At 33.9% G+C, this 20,695-nt stretch overlaps 1 protein-coding gene across 1 annotated transcript in view; it reads right to left on the bottom strand.

Annotated features, from left to right (window-relative positions):
* The window catches only part of LOC149783596 (uncharacterized), a 45,622-nt gene extending 29,160 nt beyond the window's left edge, over window positions 1-16,462 (bottom strand). The window contains exons 1-4 of the mRNA XM_089931855.1: window positions 15,896-16,462; window positions 12,688-12,997; window positions 9,797-9,907; window positions 2,653-2,844 (exon numbers count right to left, since the gene is read on the bottom strand). Of these exons, the coding sequence (XP_089787981.1) occupies window positions 2,653-2,844; window positions 9,797-9,907; window positions 12,688-12,997; window positions 15,896-16,420 (1,138 nt within the window). The 5' untranslated portion in view covers window positions 16,421-16,462. The remainder of the gene's footprint in view (window positions 1-2,652; window positions 2,845-9,796; window positions 9,908-12,687; window positions 12,998-15,895) is intronic.
* Window positions 16,463-20,695: the final 4,233 nt, after the last annotated feature.

The raw sequence follows: 20,695 nt of genomic DNA, 5'->3' as shown, positions 1-20,695 counted from the left end.
GAATCCAAAATTAATGGAGTTCATCCCAAGAGCAAATGCAAGCAATCAACAAAGTCCATAATCAAAGATGATGAACTCAAACTAAAGTGAATAAATCAATCATTTTCCTTCATTTACATTGGCATTTGACCTTTGGATGCTGAAATCGTTATATGTTTTCTATACAACACATGCAAACTATCCACAAAATTTGATAACTGTAACTGGTGGAGAACTTGGTTTACTGTGCAAAACCATTTTCAAGTCTGCAGCACACTGATCTTCATCTTTAAGCTTTTGAAGCAAAAATCAAAAAGGTTCTTCCTCGCACAAAATGCAAGTTATCCACAAAGCTTGGTGAAAAATGATGGATAACCCATGTCAGTGTACATAAGACATTATTAATCTTTCAGTCACAGTGATGCTGACCTTTGAACCCTGAAATCTATAGATTGCTTTATTACTGCATGGGCAAACAATCCAGTGTTTGGTAACTGTAGAGGGCAGAGAATACTAGTTAATATATGGACACAAACTCGGCAGGCACTTAAAGAGTTATGAACAGTGAATCTAATAGACTCTAATGCTTATATTGACTTTATCCAGGTGGCATGGGCAGATGTGGTAATTTTTACCTTCCCAGACTGCACCAGCAACAAGCAAATTATTATTAAATTTAACAAAATTCTACATTCTGGCTTTATCCAAAACTCCAACACATGCATCTGATAATAAAGTAATACCCATACAATGACTTTCAAGGTCTTGAACTGAGGTGTTCATTATTTCTCAATGACTTTTAATGACTCTCTGTGTGTGTGTGTGTGTGTGATTTGAATTTTTACAGTAGCTTTAACAATTTTTCAGTCATATCACTACAATGTCTGCAGTGTGACAGTTTACAGTGATGTCTAGCTCTCGGGCATCTTTGCTATGACTCGGCCGGGATCAAACCCACGACCTCCCACATCTGAGGCAGATGTTCTAACCACTAGGCCACTGTGTGGACCCTGGATATTCATTGTTACCAGTAGCATGTGGCTGTATAGTTGTTGTTTACATGTACTTAAATTGGCCTAGATTCTGGACTGCATAAAAAGCCATTGTCTTGCTGAGGTACTAAGAGGATGAGGCTATTCATAGGGAAATAAAAACATGTGAACAAAATAAGAATCTTCACAAATATCTTTGTGAGATGTCCCACCTTATCCTGATGGCCAGGTATCTTATTTCAAAGGATTGTTAATTTAATTTGCATTTTATGCTGCCATTGGTAGCCATCGTAAACCTTTTTTCCCTGCAAAATGGAAACTTTAACAGTACAATAAACATGTTGCAATGACTTTGGAAAATGTGACCATTGATTAAATTCCATTGCTTTTATTCAAGTTCAGTGCTGACTTCCTTTGTTGAAGGGTGCATTTTTTTTATTGAAGATTGTTGCTGGCTTGCTTTGATGAAGGGTGAATGAGTTATTGAAGATGCCACGAAAAAGCCAACTTTGGACGACCGAATAAAAATGCCTCTTTGTACTGCAGCAGCAATATCAAATAATTGTAGAAAACATTATGGGTCAGATCGGGCAGCTTGTCTATAAGGATTTGTTCCATTTATAACCTAGGACATCTGTCAACATATTTTTTTATCTCGATGCCGACATAAACATGAGAAATCTGGTAGTTTTATTCTTAAATAAAGCTGATCTATTTGTTGTGGTTCTTTCTTTTTCTCTCTCTTTCTTAACCTCTTGATGAATAGCTCCAAAATTAGCAGAACTTGCCAACTCAACACAATCTGTGAAAGATTGTTTTAAGGCATGCCAGAGATTTCAAGGTGATTAGGTGGTAATTGGTAATAATATCACTTGTGGGATTTTGACAGCTGTATTTGAAAATAAAAGACGGCCACCTAGTTTTGTAAAATGTGCACTAGATTACGGAAAATTTAGCACCCATAATCAATGTTTATCAATGTATTATGCCAATGAATTTACTCATCTATACTGATTTTTTGTTGCCTTGTTTAAGGAGAAAAAGCAGGGTGCATGGTTTCTAAACAAAGCCATAAATGTCTCACCTGCCTAAAGTAGTTTTATGTGTAATGATGTCTACACTGAGAACCAATCATATTTTCATTATATGAATTAAGTCAATTAAAAAAGAAACAATTATAAATAGCTATCCTATATATTACGTCTTAATAACCAACCAACCATGGAAATATTATACGATAAAGTAAAAGGAAATACCTACTGCTATCAAAAGTTTTTTAACTTTATATACTGGATACTGTGACTATCATTGTGAAATCTAACATTGTTAATACTGATAATAATTTTGATGGATCTTCTTAGATTGTATCCAGAAACATAAGTTCTAAAAAAAACTAAAGTATATCAACGTCCAAAACTTACAAGGCACTTAAATATTATTTTTCCCCACAAACCTGTGGTGTCTACCAACAAAGAGCATCCTAAAATATACTGTAGTTAGGGTATGTCACAAATTTAAAATGACCTTTATGCCTAGTATGGCTCAAAACTCAACATCAGACAGTAAATTAAATAGATATATGTCATAATGCACAAAGAAGGCAAACTTATATATATATATATATATATATATATATATATATATATATATATATATATATATATATATATATATATAATACCTGTGTGTTTATCCTTTTTCTTTCGAAGCTCCTCTCGAAGACACCACAATGTTCCATCAGCAGCCTTTCTGAGCTGGTTATCTGAGGAATTTTCTTTTATTTCTTGCAGCAAGTCAATAATCTCAGTATCATCCAGGATACTACTGAGGTTTTCTTTTTCAAAAGCCAGAACATGAATGGCTCTAACTGCCTCTGTGTCATAAAATAAAAAAGCATCATCCATCCAACATGCAACTTTACTAGCTAAAATGTTTCAACAGTTAGCATATTTGTAAATGTATATTTTATTTCTACTTAAGGTGGTCTCACTATAATGTTGCATATTCTGTAACTCACATGGATAAAACATGGTACTAACAGCTGCCTCGCTAGGTGCTTATGAGGTTAGTGATAGGACTGGTTGGCCTGGTGTCAGGACAATCTGACTGGGTGAGACATCATGCTAAATGTCTGTGGCATGATGACTCAGTGTTAGATGTCACTAAAAACTGCCATACTGCACACATCGTAGCAATATAACTGACAACTTTGTAAAGCTACGTGAAAAATCCAAATCACACACACAAAAACACTTAACTCCCATGGACAGACTTATAACATAGGAATGCCATATATGTATTATGTACTTCATTATTAGGTAGTACTGCCATGAGGTGATGTATGGCTTTAACCTTCATTTTCTTCTGATGAGAGTTTATATTAATAGAACCTTAGACATCTGCATTTATGGAAATAGGACTGAAAATAATTTTACTTCCAAATTTCCACATTTTTTTCCATGTTCAAATTTCTCCAAAAACATATGCATATGTACATTAATGGCACAAAGCATGTATTCGACTGGTCCTTGTTCACATTTTCCCAAATACAAAGACATACACCACTCCCTCGATAACTCACGCCCTGATAACTTGCAAACCCACTTATAACGCGGGGTCAAGCGTGGCTCCCATTTTTTAAACCAGAAAATACCCTAAAAATTTATCTCTATTTGTTGAACTTGAAGAAAATCATGATAAAAATTGGTAGCAGAAACACTGATGTATTGCTTGTTTTATCATTGAAAACGGTAGATAGGACCTGAAAATTGTAATCAACACTTTGAAATATCAAGTTTAAAAATAGGTCATACAATTTTTTTACATTTTCTTTCCCAATGACATTCTGCAATTAATGACATGTAAGGAAATTTTGATCAATGAAAATGTCACTTACGCCGAGTGGATTCAGTACTTTAATAAATAAATACAAATTAAATAATTCTTTTATCAATTGAAATTTGTGTTCTAGTTCTACATTTTAGTTCCTTTTAAGTGTGATCATCATAAATGAAATGTGTCCTCTTGCAATTAAATGTAAAATGCATCAATCTACCATAACAGCTATGTCCATGAGCATTTCTCTGAGAACCTAATTAAGTGCCAAAAGTGTTTTTATAACTGACTTCCAGAAGTATTTGTTGTATTGTTGCACTGAATTAAAAGCTGGCCTCCTTTGTATTATCACATTAATTATGTCTTTTGATTCAAATAAAGGAGGTGGAATAAAAGAAAAGATAAAAGGCACAACAATCCTATAAACTTAAAATCTAGCAGCCCTGGTCGTATGTCGGGTGAACTCACTTCATTTGATCAGTCGAATACTTATAAATGTCATTGTGTATGTAACATAAGCTACCTTAAATTAACCGACTCTTTCATAACTGTGATCAAAGATAACAAGGCAGCCAAGCGAAATGAATACTTCATAAAAAAGAGCTTGATTTCACAGATATGGACCATTGTGAGAAATCGAGTTTCAGAGAATTGTTGAACTTGCACTTAGAGATATCCTCAAGGAAAATAAGAAGTTTTCATTATTACTTGCAATGAAATGACGACATCAATATTGTAGTAATTAAACAATACAAAAATTTAGTCTCGACAAAGACAATTGTCTTGATGTTGATGTTGTAGGGTTTAACGCCATTTTTCAACACACGATAGGCTATACATGGCGGCCAGTATTAATGGTGGAGGAAGAACCCAGGAAAGCCCTGGAAAGAACCACCAACCCATGAGAAGCTACTGGCAAGCTTTCTTACATACCCACATTGACCGAATCCAAGACTCGAACCGATGCAGACAGAGGTGAGACGGCAGTGATCCGTAATGGAGAGCGTTTTAGACAACTTGTGGACCCTGACGATTGTCTCATGAAATAAATGTTGAATGTTTTTAAAAAAAAAGGAATTTTGTTTGGTGGTGTATCAACAGTTAGTCTAGTTCCCTGCTCTGTAGACTCCTGATTTGGCAGGATAATATTAAACACCAATATGGGAACCAGAATCATCAAGAAAGAAAAAAAAGCAGTGACGTAATACACAGATTTTTTCGTGTACACATGATGGTTGTTGAAACCAGTTGGAACGATCTTTCATATGTTGGACATTTTGAAAATAAATGTTATTTAAACAGAATAATGAACAACTTCATTAAAAAAAGCGCATCATTAAAAATTATTATCAACATGATTGTAAAATGAGGATTCAGTCAATAAACAGCCCAGTTCCCTAATGCCACTCCCCCCCCCCAGTTTTCTTGATGTCAAAGCAATTTTTTTTCAATTTTTGGAGGTCCCTCGGTAACTCATGCCTTGTTTATAGTGCAGTCTATGCTTGTGGACCCCTTGTGCAAGAGTTATCGAGGGAGAGGTGTATGTACATTAATAGCACAAATCATGTGTTACACTGGTCCATGTTCATATTTTCCCAAACACATAGGCTTATGTACATTAACAGCACCAATCATGTTTTAGACTGGTCCATATTCATATTTTCCCAAACACATAGGCTTATGTACATTAATAGCACAAATCATGTGTTAGACTGGTCCATGTTCATATTTTCCCAAACAAATAGGTTTATGTACATTAATAGCACACATCATGTGTTAGACTGGTCCATGTTCTTATTTTCCCAAACACATAGGCTTATGTACATTAATAGCATAAATCATGAGTTAGACTGGTCCATGTTCATATTTTCCCAAACACATAGGCTTATGTACATTAATAGCACAAATCATGTGTTAGACTGGTCACTTTAAAAAGGTAGTAATTTGGACTGGTCACATATTATAAAGATGGCAAATTAATGTGGGACATTAAAGTGCATTTGCCAAACTCTATGAGTATAAAATGTTTTTTTAACTTAGGCAAGGCAGTTCATCACTAAAAAAAGTTAAATAACTGATTACCTCTTAACCCCCAAGTCTTCAAAAGCATAATGCAAAGTATAAACTTTACCCAGAGCGGCAACCAAAAAGTTTGAGTGTGTCTCCCAGGCACTAGACAGGGTCCATTCTAGAACTTCTAAATTGGAAATATCATCCACCTCCAAATTTTGGGGAAAATAAATTAAGAGGGGGTCTAAATATAGGGGAGATTAAATTAAGTAAATAATGGTAGAGTTTGCCAACATGTTACATAGTTCACTTACTGGCTTTAATTTCTGAACAAATTAATTCAGGTCCCACTATGGTGTGTCACTGAAGAACCCCTCCATTTTATGTTTTATGGTACAACCTTGAGAAAGGGATACATTAGTATTACAGTAAAACCTGTCATGAGCGACCTCTGCTATGAGTGACCACCTGTCACTTCCGACCACAATCGTAATGCACGGATCAATTTTACTATATAAACGCTGTTATGAACGACCACCTGCTGAATGCGACCAGCAACTGCGATTTCTTGGCAAAATATGCATTTTGATACTGCTATGAACGACCGCATCATCAAAGAAAAACAAACAGATTGACACCACTGACCTTAATTTAATCCTTTGTAAACACTAGAGCTCGGGATAAATATGCAAACAAAGTGCACATTAAATAACACTATAATTGAACAACCATATATCGACATAAACACCTCTAACCATCATTTAATCATTTGTAACAAAGACTGCATAAATAGTAAAGATTGCTCTAATAAAGTATTTAAAAAGAATTTGTCTTGCTACAGTACCAGTTTTGTGAAATTTACAACTCCAGCGTACAGTGTCCTTTGTAAACTGCAGTAAACCAGACTAAAGTACATGTCACTAACCGCCATTGTAGTGCCAAAGTCATGTGAATAGCCAGTAAGAGTAACATCAAAGGGAGTAATGATGGATATACGCAGTCAATTTAGAGGTTTGTATTTTTTCTTTATCTTTATGAAAACTCACAAAACGTCGGTAGTCCTTATGTCCCAGTGAGAAATCGTTTGAAAGGGCTTCAGTGTAGGTTTGAGTACATCGTTTGTCTTTCCAGCTAATCCATAATGCCTGTAGGGTGAATGAGCTCATTGTCTTTAATGCTAGTATATGAGAATCATTTCCAGATTTTTTTGAAATTATTTTTTATTTCTTTTGTTAGTGTTTCACCAAGCCACCATCTGTTTACCTGGGTGCAGATGGTCGCAACCTTTGTTTATCGAGCTAAAATGCTGTTGATTTAAACTTCATCTCAGAATAAATGTATTGTTTCTTGATAAGTTAATTATGTCTTTTGGTTTCATTCATTGGTACATAATATATATTTATTCCACATTTCCCCAAAACCTGATCAAAACCGATAGTTTTTATAACGTTAACACTAATAACAATGGCAGAACCTCCGCTGAAAGAAGAAAAATTTTAACACTGGAAGAAAGGATTATTGTCATTGAAAGAAATGAAAATGGGTAGACCGCTCGCAAAATAGCAGTCAGCTTAAGTGTCAGTAAAACGCACATTCAAAATGTAATCAAAGACAAGAAGTCCATTAGAAACGAATGGCAGAAAGGTGTACAAGCACACAGGAAATATGCTACGGCACGACGGACAGTTTATGGAGATCTGAACGAGCGAGTATGGAAGGGTTTTGTGTTGCAAGGAGTAAAAACATACCAGTAAGTGAAAAGTTGATTCAGGAAATGGCAATAATTGAGAAACATGTTCAGACCAAACAGCTGAGCAAAACATGTCAACAAAGAAATATACTGAATCTCTTAAAAAACAAGTGAATAAGTATATAGAATAAGATATATACATCACATCTAACTGTTCATTTTTTGTACATATTAATGTGATGTTGAAATATAAATTTTATTCTTGCTGTTTGATAGATGTATATCTTCATTATATAAAGATATTTTGAGAGGAATGCATGCAATATTTAACAAGTTTTATGAATAAAGGATATGATACATGTACAGTGAGTATGGGTATTATTTATTTTTCAACAATGCTAACTATTGACCCTGAAAACCAGTCCATTTTCACACACCTCTTATGAGAGACCACCTGTCTTGAGAGACCGCTTTTGGTTGGCAGAAGGGGCGGTCTCTCATAACAGGTTTTACTGTATTTATGATACATTATATAAATATTATGATCTTCTGAGAGAGTGACAGATGTAAGGCAAAGTTGCTTACATCTGCAACTTGCACAATGGAGAGAATGTTGGCATACCTCTGTTACTTTCATGTACTGTGGCTGAACTTTCTTTGGATATTGTGCTTGTGGAAACTGTACATACGAGTGATCTAAGCACGCAACTAACCCATATCACATCCATCAATCATACACCAGAATAAGGAAATTAAAAATTCTCAGAATAATACCCTATCCAAAATATGAAAATTTAGAATGCCACCTGTATCAATATTGTAATCTTAATTTTTATCCATGATTGTAGGTTGTAGTGTGCAAGCTAATGGTCATTTGCAAACAAATGCTCAAGTAGCTAACTTTTGTCCATGGTTGTGGGTTAAACTTTAAGAAAATATTTGCATACATATTGACACAGCCTTTTGACCTTAGAAAGTTCTTGAAGTGAACTTATAACCCACATCTCGATCATCTTGTTGAGTCTTAAGTTCTCATGTAAGGTTCAGATGAAAAAAGGATTAGTCATTCCTGTTTAAATATCAGTCTTTGGAATCACTTTTAGTTGTGCTTATATATAATTTGAGAAGAACTGCTATACAAATTATTCATTGAAATTTCAAAGTGCTCATTGACATTTTTGACTAAAACACTATTTTGAGATTACTCTGAATTCATACAAAAGACATTCTTGATTATATCAATGTGATACATCATGACTGTTAGTAAACAAGCACATTCAAGATTGGAATTCATTCCGAACACTCTATACTTTTGAACTGGTGAAATAACATTTAGGATTATTTGGGATTTAATTCATAATAATAATAATAATAATATTAATAATATTAATAATAATGACTAAATAAAACACCTAACATTTAGAAGAACTAGAATATGCAATAACAAACAAAATTACAAAACAAAATCGAACGATGACAAAAATTAAGAAGGTAAACATTATTAAGCCCTTAGGTCTGTTTTTGTATTTAAATTAGGTGAGTTTTAGGAGCACCCTTCAATGAGATCACAGTGTCCTGTAAGTTCCTCTTAAATTTTCATTCTATAACTTAGAGAATTCAATTATTTGTTGATTTTACAAAACTTATTGCCTTCGCCTTGTCTGTTACTTAGTTCTTTAACATTTTATTGTCAAATACAAAATTTATAATGTCATTTTGTTATTTTCAACTAGTGGAAATATGGAGTCTGCAAGGAATTTTCTCATACACTGTTTGAAACTAAATAAACCTAATATTACTTTTAAAATGAGAAAAAAATTATATTCCTCATGCAAACTGCAATGACAGTACCATAAATATCTGTATACAAGTCAGGTTCGTATGGAAACAACATAGACCCTGATCTTCCACTCCACAATGAGCTGGCAAGTCAGGGTCTATGTTGTTTTACTACTGATAACAGCGAATGTGGGTCAATGCAGTTACATTTAACTTACATTTGAGGATACAAACTATGTATACAATTTGGCAAAAATTATTCATAAAAGTCACTGTATCTGATATACCATACATCTGACCTTTGACTCCAAACATGGGGAAGCCAGAAAAATTCTACCCACTAGCATCTGATTACATCATGCCATATTTTATGAATTTCCACGAAGAATTTAGGAGATGAGGTAATGGACAGATGAATAGAATCACAAAATACAGTCCTTCATGTTAAGGTACACCAACAATAAGGACATATTGTAACTGCTGGCATCATTAAAGATCAAATGGATTTTACCTCTTTGCTCTTCCATGTTTCCAACTTTGACCAGTTTAAATAGGTGAGGCAGACAACCCTTCTCAACAAGAAGTTTCTTGTTTGCATCATTTCTGGCCAGTCTGCGCACAGCTAGAAAGTAAAGACCAAATAATTATATCTGCATTTTTTAGACCTGCATCTATCAACATATGAGGAATAATTTTATTAAAATGTTAAGACAAATAAATACTTATAAAAAAAGTCTGCATTTATTTTCTTGAACACTTTGTCTGCAGTCAATGCAATTATTATATAACTGGTCATATGCCTAATAAAGAAGGCCTAGTTTGAATTACACTATTAGGCATTGTACCCAACATGGTGGTTGACTCTAATCACACCAGACTGGGATGTCCACCCATGGTTTTCCTGAGCAAGGCATTTTAATCAACTGCTTTGGCATAATACAAAATTTCATGTGTTGATGTGCCTTTAAAAATGGAACAAATTAAACAGGGTCTTACAAATCATGCACCTTGAGTCCATGTAGAGGCAACTATAACTATGGATCTGAGTGACCATTATGATGCTGATTCAAGTAGCCCTGTGGGCAACTGTATGTCTGTAAACAATATAATGGCTTATTTAACTTTTTTCAAAAACATCACTTAAAAAATAAATTAATATTTCTCATTGGCGAGAAATACATTTTACTTATTTATGACAAGAAACAAGTAAAGTCTTCAAGCATAATTTAATATGAAAATATCTTAAATGGGCAATTAAATTAAAGCTTTATGGGAATCCAGACACATAATGTTGATTTATTAATGCCAGTGCACTTATTCATGCTAATTTTTAATTTTCATCATTAAAAATATTCTCATTAAGATTGCTCAACCACATGCTGGTCAAAAAATATTTTTAGTGTCTCTGTTAATAATGCAATATGGGAGGATTTGGGTTCATGGCATGATTTGGCAAGCATATATATGTATGTATGCATATATATATATATATATATATATATATATATATATATATATATATATATAGTAAAACCCTTTAAACTAAGACCTCATTAAACCCCAAAATCCCTCAAGATAAAAATTGCGGGACACATGTTCCCTTCTTTGAGATCATCCTTCATCTTCAGCAAATTGAAACCATCCTACTGCACATACCAAAACAAATTTGATCCCAAATTTCAATTTTACCCTTAAAACAAAATAATAAAAAAAGCAAAAATTCACTTCAAACATGGAAATGTACTTAGCTGCTTAATTCCTGTCACATTCTAGACCAGACTATTTAGTTAGATATCACTGTGGACCAATAAATCTGTGTGTGGCCAGGTCCTTTATTTGTTTAAGTGGTTATCAATGTCTATGGGGTGATTGATCTCAGTATTATATAGCCTGGATTGAGCAAATATAATGTGAAAGTAATGGATGGAATATATGGACAAGGAATAGAACAACAAGAGCCCCAATATACAGAACATAAGTTAATTAATTTGATGAACTTAATAAAACTGTACAAGACCAATTGTAGGATGCACCTCTATCAGAAATAAATTAATTCAAAATGCTATTAGCAGTTCTGTTTAACTAGATATGGCAGATTTCATTAAGAATCAAATGAGCATTCCAAACTTAACTGCTGGCATGTCTACATAGCCTGATCTGGTTGCTGGACACTCTCCAGACTCAATGTAGCTTCTCAGTTGGAATCAATTTGAACAGCAATATGTTCCCTCTGGTCTTCGCTCCTCATAGCTTCTTTAATCCTGCATGGATCCTTTCTATCTATTGAGTAAACTCTACTATGCAACATGCTAACACTGAAGATATTTCCTCTGCTTCGAGATTAGCTCTGTTCCCACCATAGTAGAGCCATCTTTTTCATACTGGTCAAGTGTCTCTCAAAGGCTTCCAATGGCCCATCCCTTGGACAACCTTTACCAGATTTTACACATACTACCATCAAAGCCAAGACATTGCCTTCCATAAAAACTTTGACTAGTTTTACAATGTAAGTCATTTATAAAACATGAAATTTTGCCTGAGAAACCCACCCCTGATGATTAACTTGTCCAATTGGAACTCTATCTAACTGCCATTATTAATACAGAGTTAGGAAATTTTATACTTTCTCCCGCTCCATCAATATACTGATCTCTGCAAAGTTTCTACTTATGATAAATATTTCTGCTACATTCAACCTTGGTATCTTAATAAGCACAACCCACTATTCACTCCCCTAACATAGTTATCTAACTGAACCTTGTTAATAATCAACAATGTTCCTAACAGAGGTATTCCAATAATAGTATCCTCAAACATGCCATGGATGTCTGGTTTAAAATCACATACATCAACTTAAAATGGATATGTATTTCCATTGCAATGACATCTACAAAATCCACACTGATATGCGCTGCAATGACACCTTTGAAATCCACACTGATATTCAGTTTTCATAACTGTTTTTATATTCTAATGGTATTCATATAAAAAAATGTATGGATTACAGATTTATTGGTCTACAAATATGATATTGCAGTTGGTTTATTGCAGAGAAAATGTCCTGGGGCATTATATGTTATGTGTAGATAGATTATTACTATTCATTGGTATAAATGGTTCATGATCTGACAGCATAGCAAAAAAATTACAAAATAAATTGTTACATTCATGTTGTTTTATAAACAATGTACACAACAGTGATTTTCATAAATACTTGTATTTTCAGTTCTAAATATAAAATAATCAACTATGGGCACAGGAATTTATACTAACTGATCAAACTAAAGTCTACCCAACTCTTTTCTTGCTCTCTTTTTCTCTCTCATACACTCATCTTCACTGCAATCTGGATAATCATAATGAGCAGTAGGCATTGTAAACAATAACTAAAATGTAACGTACTTCCTGCACATTCTTCTGCCGACCACCCCAAATGTCTGTGATCAGGGGCTGTAACTGCCAAACCCAGCTTTTTTGACAAAAATTCGATAATATTAGAATTGTCCTTCAGAATCTCAGTACTCTCTTTCTCATCAATGATGTTTGCTAGAGTTGCCAATGCTGACAACTGGTAGATTTCGACCTTAGCATCCAGAAAGGAACTGAAAACAGGCACAATATCAAGTCTGCGTAGGCGAGGAATGTTGTAATCCACTATGGATGTATTGTAATAAATGGTTAAACACCATTTCATGACCTTCTCTTCTTCTTCCTGAAAAGATTAAAGTTCTCCTTGTCAACTCACTCAAACTTTCTGTGTTTTTAAATTAAAAAAATTGGAATGTTCCTCTTAAAATAATAATTAAGAATACAAAGACCTACAAGCAGAACTTAAAGATCAGACTTCCAATGTAATGTCTGGGATATTAAAAAGTTGTCAGATTTAAAAACTTTGAGTATAGCTGTAATTTCTGCAATACAGATTGAAGATTTGTCCAGACAACAGCTCAAGATGTTATCATGGCATGTTGTGACGGCTCCTCCAAGTTTGTTTCTATCTTTCAAATGATTGCTATATAGAGACATATGGCTACGATAGGATGTTCTGTTCTTACCAAATTTACTCTGAAAAAATAGCATATTTGTTGAGGGCTTTTTTAATTTCCAAATGTTACATATTACTTTAGGTGGTTTTGATAAAGAATGGTGGTGATTTGGAAATAAAGAATACTGACTTTTGCTTACAAAAGTAAACTTAAATGCACAAGACAGATTCAAACTTCACCTATTATTTGATCCAAGTTGATTGTAAATAATCCAATATGGCATTTTTCCACAATAATTATGTCTGTAAACTATTGTTTTGTCATAAACATGATGTGCCTGACCATTCTTATAACATTACCATCTGTTCACAACGTAGTAAACTGGAAAAGCTAGATTTGATAAGACTATGCCACGCTCTCCTTGCAAGAAATCTTTAAAACAGCAAAGTGGATATCAACAAAGAAGCTTTATTAAGTTTCATCTGAGGGATAATTCATTACAGTAATACGGGGTTTGCAAAGGCAGTTATTACTTGCAATAAATAATTTGGACCTTCTTTGTCTTCATCCTTTAATGAAGCATATGACACGGAAGGAATTTATAATAAGTAACAGTATAAAGACTATCAGCAGGATTTAAGGATGTGGAGTCCTAGACTCTTCACTCATGGAACTCATGAGTCCACAGCCTATTTCTGAGAGTCTCTGGCATAAATTTGGGACTCCTTCAGTTTCAAAATGGATGGAAAAGAAAATAAAAAGCAAATTCTCATTATCTTAATTATATCAGGATTGAATTCTTAGCCATTTATGCTATCACATTACAAAGTAAATACTATTCAGTAGATAGAATAAGTTTAAATATTATACAAGGAAAAAAAAGAATTTTCACCATGAAGACAATACTAAAAAAAAATAAACCACAACAATAAATTATTTCCAGTTAGTTTCAATCTCATGAATGATTAATGAGAATGCTGTGTAGTTTTGTCTGTAATTAAAATAGCATATCCCTTGCTGCTAAAGAAACTTACATCATGTACACAAGTAAACAAATGCATTACACTGTACCATACATGACATAAATGTGAATTGCCAACTTCAAATTAAAGAAAAGATGGAATGAATAAAAATACCCTGTAGCACATGTGCAAGAACACATCTAATGCAGAATAAACATGTTCATTAGTAAACAGTGTTAAATGCTGAATGTGTTGACCCTAATTAAATAAAGTGAGATATAATGTAGGCTTTATTCTCCGGCACATGTATGCTACGTACATACACTGGTTTGAGACTTCAGATTTAAACTGCTCTCAAGATGAATTCACACACACTTTATGTACACATCTTCAAATACCACCAATCAAATGGAACTGTCACCAAATACCACCAATCAAATGGAACTGTCACTAAATACCACCAATCAAATGGAACTGTCACTAAATACCACCAATCAAATGGAACTGTCACTTTTTCTTCCTTCTATTGATTCACTTTCATCTTAAGTTTGTTACCCAAAAAATTAAAACTGATTTTGCAGACTCAGTTTTGTGAGTCAACATACTTTTGTGCACTCTAAAAAGTTTATACGCATACTGTAGTGCCCTGCATAACTTACATGTACTTTATTAGTTAATATTATAGGGTATAGATGATTTGACAAAACTGTCCAAAACCTGACACTGAGAAAGCTTTAATTACATCAATGATAAATATCTGAATTGTCACCAATATTTAATTTAAACACTGTTACAATTACAACAATATATATATTGTTTATTTTCCAATCAAATGCAATGCTTAAATATGTACAGTGCAGAACATAGTTTCTCTGAAGTATGTTGGAGGGGCAGTCCCTACTGTAAGATAATTGCAATGAACTGCCAATTAGTCGCAAAAGCTTCTTGTCTATTTACTTAAGTCTAGCCTTTAGTTTTTGTGTAGGCTGGTCATGGCTGAACAGATTATGAAAAAGCAGTGCATCCTGGGAATAAATGAATCACATCATGGGGACACACCATAGGGAGAAATGGTGCAAACTTTGAGAATTTCTTCCATATTTCACCCAGGTTCCTGATAGTCCTATGTATTATTTGTTCCAATGTTAGAGGTTAATAGAATAATGTAACCAATTCTGAATATATTTTCCTTTTTGATGACTGTCTGCAGTTTTGTTGTCCATCTTTAAAGATGCTATGTATAAATATACGGCCAAAGGCTTTATAGAAAATAACTGTCCCCTCATCCAAGCATTTGTGAAGAATGAGGGGTGCCGTCAGTATAAACTCAGAGGCTGAGCATGTAATACATCCACCTTTCCTTGTTTTACCACAAAATGTTTCTCCTCTCTCTTTATTTTGTAGACAACAAAACTATGAAACAGATGGTTCAAGTGTTCAGTTAATAATCATGTAACTGTAAAAATATTTACCTTTTCATTGAAGAGCACCTGTTTCCTCCAGTGACATAATGAAAAATGCTCAGATGCAGGGAAAGCTTTCAAAAATTAGAAAAAATTTCAAATTACAATTATGTAGCTTCAGAAACAAAATGCAAGTAAAATGTGAACTTTACCAATTAAAATATAATGAGTATTTTACAATATACAACTGACAAGTTACCTTTGCCTTTCCTTCCGTATGTGTAGGAAGAATTGTTGACAGAATTCCTTTTATGGTCTCCAGAAAATTTGGTTCCCCTGCAATGTCGTATGTGACTTCAGGAGTACAGTCAGAATAGTTCATTAAAGTAAGCAAAGATTGTGTTATTACTTCAAACTGGTGAGTACCCGTTTTTCCCTCTTTATCTATATAGCCCATCTTCAAACATTCCATTATCACTTTACAGATAACACTAATAGATTTTGACTCTGAGAGCTGCTGCCCAGCCTCACATCGATATTTCCGAATGACATCATATGTCAAAGGGCCTATTTCCTTAATGGAATCATATGTTTTAAAGAAAACACTAAGACTCTTCAATAGATCTTTATTCCATTCTCCATTCTTTGTTCGTAAATTTCGAATCCGTTTGATTTTATCAATGGCTTCATTTAAATCTTTAAATATCTTCTCTTTCCTGATCTTAATTTGCTCTACATTTGAAATTCCCTCTACTCTCACATCTACTGATACAGATGTTCCCATGGCAATGATGAAAACCACGTCATCAAATTATGGCAAAAACAGCATCTATAAAAAAGAAACATGAATTATAAATGCATTAAGGTGAACGGTTTTCTTCTTATTACTCAAATTTTTATTGTTATTGTAGGTTTAACATAATTTCTCAGTACAAGATAGGCTAGATATGGTGGCCAATATAGCTGGTGGAGGATGAACCTGATAAACCCCAGTAAGAACCATCTATCCAGAATGTAGCAATCATTTATGACCCATTCTATTGATGTAATTAATGGTATGCTAAATTAAATCAATGAAATTATACATCTAATTTTATATTAATACATTACAAAATAACTATAATAACACATGCATAAATCTTATGTTAACAATGAGGGTAAAAAGAAATAAAACAAATAGAAGAGCAATATTCCAAGAAAACATTATACCTGCATTTAGAAAGTATGCTGTTGTTGTTGGTTTTTAACAGCACTTTAAAAAACATTATGGACTGTATCATAGAGGGGAAATGAGAGTTAAGTGCTTTTTTCAAGGACACACCGAGTCAACTTACCTGGATTGGCCTGAACAGGTATCATCAGTTAACCTTGAAATAGCATGTCTATAAAAGATGAGCAAGTAACACCATCAGCCATTAACAAATATGAAGAGGATGGAATTAGCACAGGAAAGTCTTTGTATGAAAAACAAAAAACAAAAACTCTCCATAGAAGAGCATGTGCCTTTTGACAAACACAATAAGAAAGATGTCTGAAAGAGTCAAAGGTCACTGATCCAGAGGATTTAAAAAATGCAGCTTTTCATCTGTAAACAGCTGACTGCTGCAAAGAAAGAGTGGTGTTTAACAACAACGGACGTAAGGTGAAATACAAAACTTGACAGACTCTTAATGACTGTAAATACATGTATGTAACTACTCCTGTAATTTTACATTTTCTGCTACAGACAAAGATTTGGTGTCTTAATACTGATCATGTGTAAATACCCTGTTGCAGCCCCCAAACCACAAATACATGAACATCATTTGCAAAGGAATGCAATGATCTCATTTTGCATGGCAGCAGCCATTACTATGTACCACTGGAGTCATTGTTTACTGCAAATTGGGCATCACAAGATTGGTGATAAATAAACAAGACATCTTTCATTAGCAGGTAAATTACTGCTCTTATTTTTGACTAATTTCCCATTTAGTATCATCCTGTCCCCTGTTTTGATGAGGTGTCATAGACACCGAATGACAAGAGAACACTTTGTTCAGTGATGATGGGATCAAAATATTTTGAAAGTCTACAGTTGTTCCTCCTTGGCAACTGGCTTTGAAAATTTGGTTGCCCAGAAGGTTTTCCTGGTTGACTGACAAATTTCTGCAGTTAACACCCAAAATTGCAATAATGAACATTTGTCACCAACTCTTGTCAAATATACTTGTAAGTCACTATAAGTCCTAATGGAAAGTGTCACGAAAATTTACAAACCACATTTAATCCATTTGGGGTCAACAAATTAAGATAATCTAACAATTTACTTTTTTTGAAGGTGTCTGGTTGTTCATCAGTACCTGGCCACTCCTTGACCAGACTTTACATTATTAAAGTTCACTGCATAATGGTTGTCAGCATGAGATGGTTGCAATGCATGGGTGAATCTTGAACAGCTCCACTCAACATTCAGTGAATTTGGTGTAAAAACTGGTGTTAAATATGCTATTAACCAATGCCATAATTAATACTGTGGATTTATGAAATATTGACTCTGAAATTTTATGTGCATGTTTTCAGTTAAAAAGAATTTTGGAGACCTGTTCAAGACAAAGGATTTTAGGTATTCCAAGATGGCTACCCAAGCGGATTAAAGGAACCTTTCAACTACTGAGGAATATTAACATATGTGCCACCATTTTCAGACACTATAATAAAGAGTACCGTCCCTACTGTGGAGAAAGTGGGCATTTGACACAGGTATGACATCATGGAAAACAGACTGAGTGCTTCAGATGCCATAAGTTTGGACACAAAGACTCTGTGAATCAATGTATTATACATACTGGGTAGTTGCAGAGGAGAATGCCAATGCTTCATTGATAACAAATCTAAATTAATGTCATCTGATTTAATCTGGAAATTTATTTTAATATAGAGCAAAGAACAATAGGCACATATATTATCTTGAACTGCAGTGTTTTTATTAACTTATTTGCCCATCACAAACATTAAGTCCCCTGATACCATAGCTGCACTCCAGTATAGAAACTTTCTGACAAGGATCGAGTCGTATGGTTGTATACATATCAAAAAAGGTATGATGGAATATACCATTTTACATTTGACATGCAAGAATTACTAAAATAATTAATGTTTCATATTTTGTCTTTCTTATATTGGCATGATCAATATTTGTTGTTTGTTTTTCTGTTATTGGTTTGTTTTTGGTTTTATTTCTAAATGCTGTTCCTGCATGATGCATGAATGTCACTGAAATGTTGCACTTATTTACTAAACTATAATACAAGTCACGTGGGTCATGTATGCACATTTACTAATTTTAAATTAAATTTAAATCGTTCTTTCAAAATTTAACACTAATTTTTTGTAACCAAATTCTATTCAATCCTGATTATTCAATGCTCTGCACCTTAAGTGTCACCAAGAAACTTCCAGACGAAAATTAACTATTGCTATGGACTTGAACAATGGTGGCCATGTACTAAACTTGGGTCAAAATAAGAATGCATCAAGTGGCACCATCGCAATCAAGGGTAGTATGAATTTGTTTATCAATACGCATAGCTTTCATTGTGACATCACAGTGTGTGACATTCAATCCAGATTGCACTGGATCAGATCTCTAGGTTCATTTCGTCCAAAAATGTCTACATACATGAACACTGATTTTGCTGTATTCACTTCTCTCGCCTAAATAATGACCTCCCAAGGAATATGGATGTGTATGAATTCAAATGAAGTAAATAAGTTCGATCAGGATGATGTCACTCGCTCAGTATAGCTCTGACAACTCAGACTGTTTCTGATCTTATGATAAAATAGTAATCTATCCATTGATTTAGCTCTCCGTTTAGTTTTTGTTGAAAAATATTTTTATTTTTTTTAAAAAAAAGAGATAAACGACGTTCTCACCACCCAGCCTTCGATTAACACAAACTATCCATTCCATGTGAAAACACTCGATTCCTAACTTGATTCACCCAGCAGTCAAGTGTTCGCCACATGTCAATTGTAGGTTATAGCCTTGTTTTGGACATGTCATCAGTCATCTCTAATAATTTGAATCAGTACTTACGAATTCTTATAAATCTTACTACTGGCATTGGCATGCTACCCAATTCATTATAGTAAAAGCGTTTGGTGTATATTTTTTAAATGCCAGTAATACATTGGCAGAATGAGAATGACGTATGTAGAACTTCAGTGTCAACTGCTTTGTACAAACCCAAGACTTCCTACCCATAAATAAAATTTGGTGCTAGTATCAAATATTTGGAATGGAGGTTTTGTCGCCAGTTTACGAAACCAGTTACGTCTAGTCTTCAGACTGTAAAGTGACATTGTCGAAGTTGTGATAGCATTTTTTGGCATGTACGGTACCATGAATTTTTAGAAGAGAATACACAGCCAATGTAACGGCAATAACAACAACACTGTAGTAATAGTAGTAGTAGTAGTAGTAGTAGTTTGTTATAAAGTTTTAGTCGCATTATTATTATTAAACATGTAACAATAATGTTTAAAGTTCTGCAAATCTTCGGCATATCTTACATACACGCTATGTAGGTCACCTAGAATAATGGCGGTTGTTTTCACATTCGGCTGTCGTTACTATGCACTGAAAATGCCCGGATACGGGGAGAAAAAGAGTTATTATATACTTTTGAGAGAGTGACGTATGTAAGGTGAAGCTGTTTGCATTTAAAACATGCACAGTGGAGATAATGGTAGCATACCTCTATGCTACGTTAATGTAATGTGGATGATATTTCTTTGGATATTGTACTTTTGGAAATTGTACATGATTTATGCATACTGCTAACTAAAATGACTGCTCCCTTGTGCTAAAAAAAATCAGCCTGAATTAGTCTAAAGGACACTGTCCATAGCAGCTGTTAAAATGGGAAAATGAATTTTGCCAGACTAGACAATACCAGCTTCTGAAAGTGCAATGAATGAATTACCAAATATATAAAATGTAAAAAAAAGTTAACGCTCTTTTTTATACAATTTACCTCTGAAGTTCAGGAAGTGAAACTGACCAAGTAGAGCT

This window comes from Sinohyriopsis cumingii, chromosome 14 (assembly GCF_028554795.1).
Source record: "Sinohyriopsis cumingii isolate HCF-2022 chromosome 14, ASM2855479v2, whole genome shotgun sequence".
NCBI lineage: Eukaryota > Metazoa > Mollusca > Bivalvia > Unionida > Unionidae > Sinohyriopsis > Sinohyriopsis cumingii.
The sequence above is the reverse complement of the archived record's forward strand: the minus strand, read 5'-3'. Positions and strand labels throughout refer to the sequence as shown.